We start from the raw sequence: 12,553 nt of genomic DNA, 5'->3' as shown, positions 1-12,553 counted from the left end.
GCTTTTGCTTTCCTTTTGTTTCCCAAGACAAGGTAGTTTTTCCTATGGAACAATTAGCTCCCGTCTCTATGGAAGAGTCCAGCACTACTTTATTTCAGTCTGTCTATCGATTGTTTCAATGAGCTAATTAGGAGCTGAATTTCAGGAGCGATGAGGAGGATGTGAAACAAATAACCCATCATCCCATCTGTCATGTGAAACACCAGCCTAGTGGAACCTGGAGTTGGCTACATGTAATCTATTCTTTCCTGAATGGCAGCAATGAGGAATCATCATTATAACTGTGCATTTGAATTGCTTTTTAGCTAACTGCAACAATTGGGCTGGAGTCTACCTACTGTCACAGACCCTGAGCCTGATTATCAGTTGGCTCCACACCCCTGCAGAGCTGGTTCTTTAGGAGCCACCAGCCTATACCTTGGAGTCCCAAGGATGTTGGGGGGAGGTGAGAGAAGGCACACAGGCAAATTAGAATTGGACCCATGTGAACAGGACACAAAGGCTGCCTTGTGGGAGGGCCTGCTCTCTTCTGGCCTCCTAGGGTCATAAAATGACATGGTGTTCCTTTTAAGCCTTTTTTCACGCCATTACAAGTACTCCTACGTTGTGCCTGTGCCCCTCTCTCCTCTCTGTCGAGATGAAAAAGTTGGTGGTGGGGATGGTGGGGGATGGAATAGAAAACTTTTCTATTCTGCTTGGGTCTTCTTTTCACTTTTCCATTCCCTCTCCACTCACAGCATTAAAAAAAAAATAAATAATAGCTAACATTTATGTAATGCTTATGTACTGTGCTAAGTGTTTTACAATTATTTCATCTAATCTTTACAAAAACTGTGGAAGATAGGTGCTGTTATTATCCCCATTTTATATATGGGAAAACTAAGGCAATCTTGCCCAGGGTCACACAACTGTATGAGTCTGGATTTGAACTCAAGTCTTCCTGACTCCAGACACAGTGCTCTGTCTACTGTATCACCTACCTGTCCCAGTGGAAATCCTTTGAGTCTCTTTAATCATTGCCCCGACAACTATAGATAGATAAAAGTTTTAGAACCTAAAGAGATCTTGATAGCCCATAGCTTCACCTTGCGTCTTTTACAGATAAGGAAACTGAGTCTCAGAGAGATAATGACTTTGCCAAGGGTCACCCAGGGAGTAAATATCTGATTTAGAATTTGAATCTAGGTGATTTGTCTCTAAATCCAATTTCTCCTCTATCATTGCACATAATACTTAACAAAGGCTTTATTCATATCATGGAAATACTTTGCTTTCTCTCATCATCTCTTTCATTCCCATGATACATCCTGTCAGGAACAAGTTTGTTTCAATAGTATGGATAGAAAACTGAGGCATAACAGTGGAGGTATAGGGGCTAGGCTTGAGGAAAAAGGAGAATATGGTATAAGTCAATTTGAATTAATACACTTAGAATTAGGCACCTGAACCTCATCCTTTCACTGAATATATGGAAACATGTAAATCAAATTATTTTAAAAGTGTGAATGACTTTATTTTTCTTTTATTTCCTTAGGATAATGGAATTAATCTAGTAGACTACGTTGTGAAATATTATCTACGCCATTATGACTTGGTAAGCACAGCAAATGACAAGAGAAAAACATGTTATTGATGATGTTTTTCAAGAAAGTCTAGAAGTGATCTCATGCCTTCTTCTACTATACCCAGGATTTTTCTCTAGAAAGATCTAGATGGAGTCAGAGAAGTCGTATTTCTAAAACAGGATGCTGTGATGTCTATTCAGATGCTGAAAAACCAAGTCATTACAATGGCAGACCTTTTATCCGTGGTGCTTGTTTGTGACTGGTTTGAGGGAAGGGCATTTCAAACCTTGTTATTGTTGTTCAGTTGTTCATTCATGTCCAATTTTTTGTGACCCTGTGGACTATAGCATGCCAAGTCTAGCCACTCAGTTATATTTCCCAAAAAGACTGTGGAGAGGAACAAACGGTGATGTAGGTATTCAAGAAATGTAGTAGCTTGCGTGGGAAAATATGGCAGGGAAATATTGACAATCATATTGCTTGATTATCCATTTATAGTCATAATAACAGTTAATACTTGGGAGGAGGCAGCTAGGTGACTCAGTATATAGAACACTGGGCCTAGAGTCAGGAAGACCTGAGTTCAAATTTGGCCTCAGACATTTACTAGCTGTGTGATCCTGGGCAAATCACTTAACCTCTGTTTGCCTTAATCTCTTGGACAAGAAAATGCCATATTTATATTTGTAAAGCATATTGAAAACCTTAAAGAGCTAGCTATTATCATTCTTCCTGCTATTTCTTAAATAAATTATAGAATCATATCTTTAGAGCCAGAAGTGATATGGGAGGCCATCAAGTCCAAATTCCTCATTTTACCAGTGAGGAAACTGAGGTTAAGAAAGATTAAATAGAGCACTTAACCCCAGTTGACCTCCAAAAAAAAGCAAAAAAAAAAAAGAGAGAGAGATTAAATAATTCACCCAAAATCATATAGGTCTCTTCAACTCCAAGTCTAGTGGCTCATCCAGTATTATTCTAATACTGACCCCCATAAATAAATAAATGGTTTGTGATTTCAATAATATCGATGTCTCCCCTCCTCCACTGCCTTAGTGAAGTTCAAAAGTTAGTATAGAAATTTTAAAAATTAAAAAAAAAGTCTCAGGGACCAATTTCTTGATGATAAAATGTCTCTTTATACTTATCTGCTCATCCTTAGGTGACAGATACTCAGGCCATTACTGGATCTATAATCAAAGCCTCAACATCTCAATAGGACCTCTCAAAGCTCACTCACATTTAATTGGATAGCTTTTGAGAAGCTAAAACCAATTCTGTACCATGATAAGGCATGTGAGGACTTAATGAGAGGAAATTACTATTATTGACAAAAATAATAATGATAACTGTGTTGTTTAGTGGTTTTCAGTCATGTCCAAATCTTCATGGCAAACATACTGGAGTGGTTTGACACTTCCTTCTCCATCTCATTTTATAGATCAGGAAATACAGTTAAATGACATGCCCAGGATCATACAGCTAGTAAGTGTCTGAGGCCATATCTGAACTCGGGAAGATGTGTCTTCCTGACTCTAGGACCAGTACTCTATCAACCATGCCACCTAGCTATAATAATAACTGTAGGGGTGCCATAAAAAGGAAGACCCAAAATTCATGAAAAAAATGAGACTTTTAAAGTAGATAAAAGTGATTGACTTTAAGAGCAAAACCTTCCTCCTCTATTACCTGATAGCTACTCATAAGATAGTGGGGTTCTTGAATAATGATGAAGCAGCAAGGGAGAGGTAGAAGATTCCTAAACTCCTTGTGTGTCTAGGTCTTTTAATAAAGTTTTGAGTAACAGGAGATGTAGAATGAAGCAAAATTGAATTACCAAATGGGTAATCTTTTAGAGAGCAGAGCCTTTCTTGGACTGGGTTGTGAAATGTCAACACCATATTTGAAATTGGTATTACAACCAAGACACGAGTTTTTGGCTGATATGGTTTGAAGAGGACAAACCACAGTTTGTCATAAGGAAAGCACAGTTGAGAATCAGCTGATTTGTAACACAAAAGACTCCTTTCACAATATTCTTGAGATGGTGGCCTCTCAAAATGTTTTCACCTTTGTTCCTCTATTCAGAGGCATCCTTCAATAGGGCGAGTGTTATAAAGTTAATGAAAACTTTGTCCACATATGCCTTCAGTAAACTTTTCTTTGGATGAGTCCAACAACATTTGGAAAAGCCTTTTAGTTATTTTGATCCAAATGCAAAAATGTGCCTAATTGGAATTTTATATCATAATGGGAAATCAAGCAACTGAATGAAGTTGTTTGTAGAATTGTAGAAAGATTATTGTATATTTCAGAATTCACTCTAAGCATACAACTAAGTTCATGAGTTTTATGTGTATCCTTATCCATTGAGTTTCTAAGCTACTTATTTAAGATACTCCTATGATACCTTAACTGTCAGCATGAAGAACTCAAACTTTAAATTTGAGCTGCCTTCACATGCCTAATTCTTTATCCCTAAGAATAGAGTTTCCAAGATCAAGATATACATAACAATTTTCTTTTTGATCTGTAGATTCACAGAGCCAACAAGACCAAAATCATATTCTGGAGGAAAGTAAAGTAGACAGAGAGGAAACATAGTTCATATCTAGAAAGGTTAAAACATTATGATTATTATTCTAATACTATAAAAAAATCTTTTTTTCCCATCAGTATTACCCTTTTGAGATTCTAACTACAAGTAAAGCTAAGGGATTGTGCTTTACTTATTCTCTCTCTGTGTATACATTTTTTTTTTAGGAGGCAGGAACAGAGAAGAGTGTTTTTCCTCTCCCTGAGCCACAGGATTTTTTTCTGGCTGCCCAAGTCAAGTTTGAAGACCTCATTAAAGACTTGAGAAAGCTGAAGAGACAACTGGAAGGTAATGGGCATTTTTCCATTGTTATGAAAATAATTGAGAGCATTTTTTAGACACAGAATTGTTTACTGGTTGGTATATGTTAATGTATGGCTGTCACAGCATTCTGCAATCCTTATGAAAATTTCCATTTCTCTCTATTTTTTTAATGTACTAGGTTTAAAGTTTTTAGGTTATTTTCATACTGTACACTTTTTCTACATACACACAAATGTAAATGTTCATCCTTGATTCTTGTGTAAAATGAGGTGGGATCGCTATGGCAAAGTACAGGAAGTCAACCATATTTCTTTTCACATTCTATTTCTGCTTATTTCAGATTTTGAAATAATTCAATATAAAATGGAAGACATGTACATCCCCCATCCCCCCCGCAATTTTCTTTTTTAAAAGGTGAAAATAATGCTTTCCTTAGGCAGGAATTTTCCTCTGGCATTTCCAGAGACTTAAGTTTTAACTGTGGAGACATCCTTTTGCCCAAGAACATAAAGATGCCTCAATGCTGGTATAAGTACAACCGAGGAGCTCTAAGGAGGACTTAGGAAGAGTGTTAATGTGGAAATGGAGCTCTGCATGCCAAAGGAGGAGTTTGAGGAAATGAAAAGCTTCAGCTAGGAAAATTTTTACGCTGAGATATAAAATAAACATTTTTAAAAATGTTTATTGTAAGAGAGAGCTCAGAAACTTAACTCTTTGACTAGTCACAGCTTGAAATTTGAAATAAAAAAAGGATAATCATTTCCCGGATGCAGGAATAACCATTTATTTTGACTTTAGGCATAAAACTTGTCTAAATAAGTGAGGTGGTGACAAGCAAATACTTATATCTTGTAAATTTTATTAAAGAAACATGTGAGTTCCCTCCTCTTTTGATATAGTTGGAGGAGTGAATTTGACTAAATGGGCAGTTCATTTAGAAATGTAATATAGGAACTTGTCATTTTGCACTTCTCTTCCTAATTCCTTAAGACCTGATGGTGTGTGTTGTCTTCTTCCAAGTTGACCTTACAGCTCAATTTCTTATTGTAGTAAAACAGAGAAAGCCATCATATAGCAATTTATCCTTCCCCTTTGCAATGGCTGAATCTACCTTCAAGACAGCTGCAAAGGTCAGCAATGGTAGGGCAAGATCAGTGCTTGTTTATTCAATAGAGCCATCCAAGAGTGCTCTATCTCTTCTCATCTCTTGGCCCCTGTAAAACCCTTGGCCTGCCCTCTCATGTAGTCCTTTGTGTGGAAACCTGATCTCCGTTTGATCTTTCCTCTTCTCTAACTTGCCATCCGGGGCTGCCTCGTTCAGTCTTCCTGCCTCCACTGCTTCTCTTTGACATCCCTATGATTCTGATGATAAATTGCAAAGTCAGAAGCAGGAGGGTGCCGGGGAAGAGAGTAGGAAGGTGGTGGTTTCCACTGGAACTCCCTACTTTGATTTATTTTGTTTCCTCCAGGGAAACACAGGGGTCTAGTTGAGAATCACTTATTGACTGGCTGACACTTTTCTTAGTTGATTGTAAGGAAATGATGGGGGCCCTCCAGCTTTGGTTTAGTGACCTCACGGAGAAAGCTGGAGATATTGTTTCCATTGTTTTTTTCTTTTTTGTATTGGGCTATACCAAAGGATTTTAAACACTAAAAAAGACATGTTAAAACCAGTGTATCCCTCCCCACTACACACATTGAGATCTTAAACAAAAATCTGTAGAGATGCCATTTTTTTAAGATAAAAAGATACCCTGTAACTACATAAAGAAAATATGAACCATTGATTCTATAATGAATTTCTTTTTCTCTAACATCTGGGCAGACTGTCCAAAGTCATGGTGGGTTTGTTTAATATAACATTCCCTTTCAGGTTTAACCTCCCTGTCGATAAGACCTCGACTTGAGCTCAGATTAAATGTTTAATTGAAGAGGACATAATTTTCACACATACAGCAAAGATTTGATGAGGTTCTGAGGTTTATTGTAGCCATTAAAGTGTCGTGGCTGCTGGCAAAACCCCAGAAAATATCTAAAGCTAAACCAGATGTGATTAGAAAATCCCAAGAAGCACCAGGTCCTAATTCTCTAAGCAGGCACAGTCCTTTAGAAGTAAATAATTTGAACAGCATTAGCTAGAATAAATGTTACACCTTAGCTGTAAGATTTAAACTGAACTTCATTAGTATTCACACACAGGTCAAACATAAATGTTGTCAATGGCTATTAATAAGTCAAAGTATCAGTATTATTGATTATAATAATAACTGGCATTTAGATAATGCTTTATGGTCTGGAAAATGTTTTATGAATATTATCTCAAGCCTAGGAGGTAGGTACTAGTATTATACCCATTTTTACCAATGAGGAAAATTAGGTAAACAGTGGAAAGATTCTTGAATTTGGAGCCATAACTTGGGTTGAAATCATGAGTCTGCTTTTTACTGTATATAGTACCTTGGGCAAGTCCTTGTATTCAATTTCTTACTATCTAAAATGAGGGCATTGAGCTAGATGATTTCTTGTGCTTTGCAAGCCAAAATATATCATGCACTAAATTCTACGGTCCTCTGTATGGTAAATGAGCACCAATTATATATAGAGTTTTAGGTAGTTTCTGTGAGAGGATGAAAAGAAAATTGAAGGGATCACCTGCATCCTTTAAGGAATATTTAATCTAATTTAGGAGATGGAGGCAGGGGAGTGAGGAAGAGTATCTGAAAAGAAAAACATAGATATGTAAATAATGTGAAACAATGAAGATAAATATGGAATATATAAATGTATAGCTTTTTCAGAAGTATACAAATTTGCAAGGAAGTGTTTGCTTGTCTGGGAGGAGATAAATGACAAGAAAGAACTAAGAGGAATTCATAGCTGTTACCACTCTTACCATCTGTTAAAAAAAATGATTGCAGGTAAGATTAGGTAGAAGTTTTGGCTTGGAGGGTCCCAGTCCTGCCTGAAGTTATTTTCTTATGCCACCTTATTCCTATCCAGAGTGGGATTGTTGCCCAGAAACACATTTCCACCTCCCAATGCCATTGGTGTTTTATATTCCAAGAATTTAGAATCCATCCTTTGGCCATTACTTAAAACTCCCTTTAGAAGGGAGTTTGAAAGCACTTCTTTTATTTTCAGATAAGAACTCTAAAGGCATAAAAGATGTAATAAGCAGCACTGAAAAACACAGACTAGAAGAGCTGAGACTAAAAGCCACAGTCTTTGATTCTCAGTCTTGTTCTGTTACATAAACACACACATACGCACGCACACACATATGTACACAAACCCCTTGGCCATGTTTCCCTTATAGGACTTGTTATAATTGAAAAACAATTGGGTTAGTACAGTTGTTCTATGGATATTAGTGCCTCTATACATTCAAAAATAACACCAATACGACTGTAAGCAACTTGGAAGCTAGTTAACCCCTCTAAAAGTCCACATTTGTTTATCACAGTCTTACAGTGGTATTTTATTCTGGCTGATGAAAAGTTCATTCTGGCTGCATAGATGACAGGTCTTAATAAATGACTTCAGAGGAACAAGCATTGTTTATTGGCACAGGGGGAGCAAACTACTCAGAAGAGCCTGGAGAAGCCGGCATACTCAAAATAGCTCATGTTAGGGAAAAAAAATTTCTAAATAAGTCAGCAGTATATATTGAGAGCCCTTTGTGTATAAAACTAGGGGCAGGGTAGGAAATTAGTCAAAATCATAGTAGAGCATTTTGAGAAGGAATGAGTTAATAAGACTGGATAAGACTGCTTCGTGCACATTATGGGCCCTCGGTCTTAAAACCTGTCTGATTGAGAGCCCTGTTCATGACATAGGATTCTTATTCTAGGATGGGTTAGCCTAAGTATGTTGACATTTTCTCCAGATACTTCTTCACACTTGTCTGAACCACTTCCTTTCTTCTGTGCCAATAAGAAATACTTGGGGCTGATTTCTCACATTTATGGGAAAGTGATGTGATCATATTTACCCTATCCACAATTTTATATATTTTGATCTTGTCCTGCTTCAACCAACATCTTTTCAGGATGAAGAATTATATCATTTTTTAGACTGTCTTTATATGGAAATCCTAACTATCCCCTTTGTGGCTATAGTAGTCTTTCATTGGACTTTGATACTATTTTCTCTTCCCTTAAATTTGATGACAAGATCTGTACTTTATCTTTAAGATACTATATTGGTCTACATACAAGCTACAAATTTCCCCCAAATATGTCATATATACAACCCAAATGTAGTCTTATAATCATGCTTTCAGTAACAGAAAGAAAACAAAAGTGATAAAGCAAAAGTGAGACGATGGTTAAAATGAATCATATCTTTTTTTTTCTTTTCAAAGATATCTATAAAAAAGTCCCAAACATATCACAGAACATTTATTTCATTTAATAAATTGAGTATTTTTCAGTTTACACCTAAAACATGTTTACCTTTTTTCAAAGGAATGCCAGTAAATCAACCAGTCTATTTCAGCAAATAGACCTAAGTAATAAACTTCCTGGTGCTCACTCAAGGGTCCACCGAGGGGGAAGTAGAAATTCTCTATGAATACATAACTATCTCTGCTAAGGTCCTTTATGTTACAGGACTGGCAATTTATAAAACCTTGCATCAGAATCCTTCATTTAATTGCTTTGAATGAAATGCTTTGCTAGTACCTGGAATATTTTGTTGTTGAGTCATTTCAGTCATGTCCAATTCTTTGTGACCTCATTTGGTGTCTTTTTGACAAAGATGATGGAGTGGTTTGCCATTTCCTTCTCCAGTTCATTTTACAGATGAGGAAACTGAGGTAAATAGGAATAAGTGACTTGTCTGGTGTAAGTGTCTGAGGCTGGATTTGAACTAAGGAAGATAAGTCTTCCTGATTCTAAGCCCAGTGTTCTATCCACTGTGCCACTTAGCTGGAATATAGCAAATTTTTAATAAGTGCTTATTGACTGATTAATTAAATGTGTATAGTGTTTAAATTACCCTAGGTTCTGGCATGATAGTAAAAATATCACTACCTCAAGACTCGACTGTCCAATTGATCTTTCTAAATTGCTGAGCTGACCATGTTTCCCTTCTCCCCATTCAATAAACTTTTGGGGCTCCCTATAATCTGTAGGATCAAATAATTCCTTCTTAACCTGGTCCCATCCTACATTTCCAGTTGTGTCTTATACCTTATTCTTCTCCATACTATGTGATCTTTGCTGTTCGTCACTCGTGACACTCCATCTCCTGATTATTTTCATCGTCTTCCTTGTTTGTGTAATGCTTTCCCTCATCTCTGTCTCCTGGCTTCCCTGACTCCCTTCAAGTCCCAGAAAAAAACAGATCCTTCTGCAAGAATCCTTTCTCAATCCCCTATGGTGCTGATGTCTGCCTTCTATTGAATGTCTTCAATTTATTATGTCTATGTCATGTTTGTACTTGGTTCTTTGTATGTCGTCTTCCCCAGTTAGACCACGACCTCTATGGGAGTTCATAGAGAGCAGGGACTGTCTTGGTGGATCTGTTCTTTTGCTTTGTTTTGCCTTTGTTTATATCCCCAGCATATGTCCTCTTAGCCCAGTGCTTGGCACAGAGAAGGTACTTGTTAAATGCTTGTTGATATGACTTTCGCTTTTAGGTCCTACTAACTCAATTAAAAAGAAAAATCTAGGGAAACTCTAGGGAAGGAACTGGTAATGAATTTTATGACACCTGCAAACCAGTCAAAGTATCTTTGGAGAGGCTTATCACCAGATTGATCCCAGGATAATGAATTTTTCAGGCATAGAAACTCATGATTGTTTAAATATGGTATAGTATGGTTACATTTTGCATTTGTGCAGGAAGTAGCCACACTGATGGAATCATAGATCTTTAACATAATGGAATGTAAGGTCAACCATCTTCCCCACTCAAGGGTGAGCACTTGAGTGTGAACACACACACACACACACACACGTGTCCTAGCACTGATCCATTACAGTACTGTTTACATGCTTCCATCTAGGAAACTATTCATTTATCCCTATCCTTGATATCTTGTCTTTAAATCAGTTTACTATCCATGATAAAACATCTTTCTCACCCCCTACATGTAACAGCAACTTACTGTTTTGAAATTAATCTGTTGTGTAACCTTGTAAAGGTTTGCTGAACATCTTGACCAAGTTTTTACCACCCTCCCCCACCCCACCCTCGAAAACATATTTGTTTATTCTCCTTCACAGCTACTCTTAGTGGATTGAGTCACAACCACTCTTTGCATAAACAACTTTGCTTTTTCTCTAATAGTTTAAGCTTGTTTAGCGATCATCAGTTTGCCCAATGAAGAAGTGAAACTTATCCCTTCTTTATTTCTGGATAGCATCTTCTTATGGACAGAATCTTGATAGCAATCTAAGAGTCCTTTATAGGGACAGTTTATTCATTCATACCCAAATTTCTACCAGTTAACCCTTGAGTGCCTGTAGAATTCTTCCCATCTAGACATAGTGGTTTATTTTCATATAGTTTGGAGCTTAGGTTTTTAACATCTCCAGTATGACCTATTATTTGGATAAATAGTCATTTCTGAGAGCAGGGATTATCTTTTAGCTTTTTCCATATCCTCAGCACTTAGTATAGCATCTGGCATGTAGTAAGTGCTTACTAAATGCTTAATGGCTAACTGATTTGAGCAAGTATTTCTAACATGATTAAGAGGCAGCCATTATGAATGGAGCTGACCTCAGTGTCAGGAATACCTGGATTCCAGTCTAGCCTCTGATCCATATTGACTGTGTGACCACAGACAAGTCAGCTTCCATTTCATTGCTCTAGGTGACTCTAACTGAATTGGTAGAGGAAGTGTCCTATAACCCAGGAGCTCCCTATACAAAAGTAATCACAGTTCCAGTTTCTATTTCCTGCTTCAAAAGCTAATTTTGGTATAAAAATTTTTTTTGCTTCTTCCTCAAGGCTAAAATGAGTCTTTAGTATTTACTGTTACTAGAATGGTAGCCTAGAAAAATCAGTAGATGGTATATTTGGGAAAGTCTAGTGTAAGAGCCATGTACAAAATCAAGAGATGAGACTTGGGTGAAAAGTGGATTCAGAATTGACTGAATAACTTGATCTAAAAAAATCCTGTAGATGAGCCATTGATTTCATCATGGTGGTGACTGAGGAAAGATCCCCTGTGTGTGAACATACATATTCCTAACATTTAATGGGGAAATTTGGCCAGGGGAGAGGGAGAATCCAAGCTAGGCAAAAGAGAATCATCCCCTGTATTTTGTCTTTTGATAACCAGTGTCCAAATGAAAGGCTGCAGTGCAGTTATCCCTTAGATACCTTATGCTGTGAAGCTGGGCACAAAATTTGAAATGGCAGTGGCAATCATCAAGGCACATCAGATATTTCTTATCAAGTAGACAGAAACTCCATGATACAAAGTTTTTAGAGGTGATGTTTGGGAAGTAGAAAGGAAAGTAAGTATTAAAATTTTAAATTACCTGTATAGTCAGGAGGTGTTAGTACATATGGGTTGGGCATGATGGACTTTGTGATTCTGTGTCTTTGTGTTTGTGCACCTATGTTTTAAGATAAATTATTTACAGTGAAGAAGAAAAAGTACTAGCCTTGCTTGTGCTTTCACATTTCCACAGCATTAGGTGGTCACATGAATGGTTTGTACTAAGCGTATCATAAAGAATTTAGAAAATAAAGAAACTAACTGCTTCAAAGAAAATGCTGAGTTGCTTTAAGAAAGTGTTTTTTTATAAGAAAAGATAATTTGTTATGTTATAGAATATAACTAATTTATATTTGCTACATGCATATACTTTATTTTTCAAGTTCTTTTTTATTTTATTGTATTTTTTTAGTTTTCAACATTCACTGTTATATGATTTTGAGTTCTAAATTTTCCCCCTCCCTAATATGGCATGTGATCTGATATAGGCTATACATATATAATTATATCAAACATATTTCCACATTAGTCATATTGTGAAAGAAGAATCAGAACTAAAGGGAAAACAGAAAGGCAGGAAGGGAGGGAAGAAGGAAGGATGGAAAGATGGAAGGAAGGAAGGAAGGAAGGAAGGAAGGAAGGAAGGAAGGAAGGAAGGAAGGAAGGAAGGCA

General features: G+C 36.8%; 1 protein-coding gene across 4 annotated transcripts in view; it reads left to right on the top strand.

Moving 5' to 3' along the window:
- The window catches only part of FMN1 (formin 1), a 493,911-nt gene that overhangs the window by 353,307 nt on the left and 128,051 nt on the right, over positions 1 to 12,553 (top strand). For all 4 annotated transcript variants that reach the window (XM_069097659.1, XM_069097661.1, XM_069097662.1 and 1 more), the window contains 2 exons: positions 1,535 to 1,594; positions 4,329 to 4,449. In XM_069097659.1, the coding sequence (XP_068953760.1) occupies positions 1,535 to 1,594; positions 4,329 to 4,449 (181 nt within the window). The remainder of the gene's footprint in view (positions 1 to 1,534; positions 1,595 to 4,328; positions 4,450 to 12,553) is intronic.

This window comes from Petaurus breviceps, unplaced genomic scaffold, assembly GCF_028583685.1.
Source record: "Petaurus breviceps papuanus isolate PSGF00001 unplaced genomic scaffold, PetGlider_PUasm1.0 37, whole genome shotgun sequence".
Taxonomy (NCBI): domain Eukaryota; kingdom Metazoa; phylum Chordata; class Mammalia; order Diprotodontia; family Petauridae; genus Petaurus; species Petaurus breviceps.
Note: the sequence above shows the minus strand (reverse complement) of the source record. Positions and strands in the feature narration are given on the sequence as shown.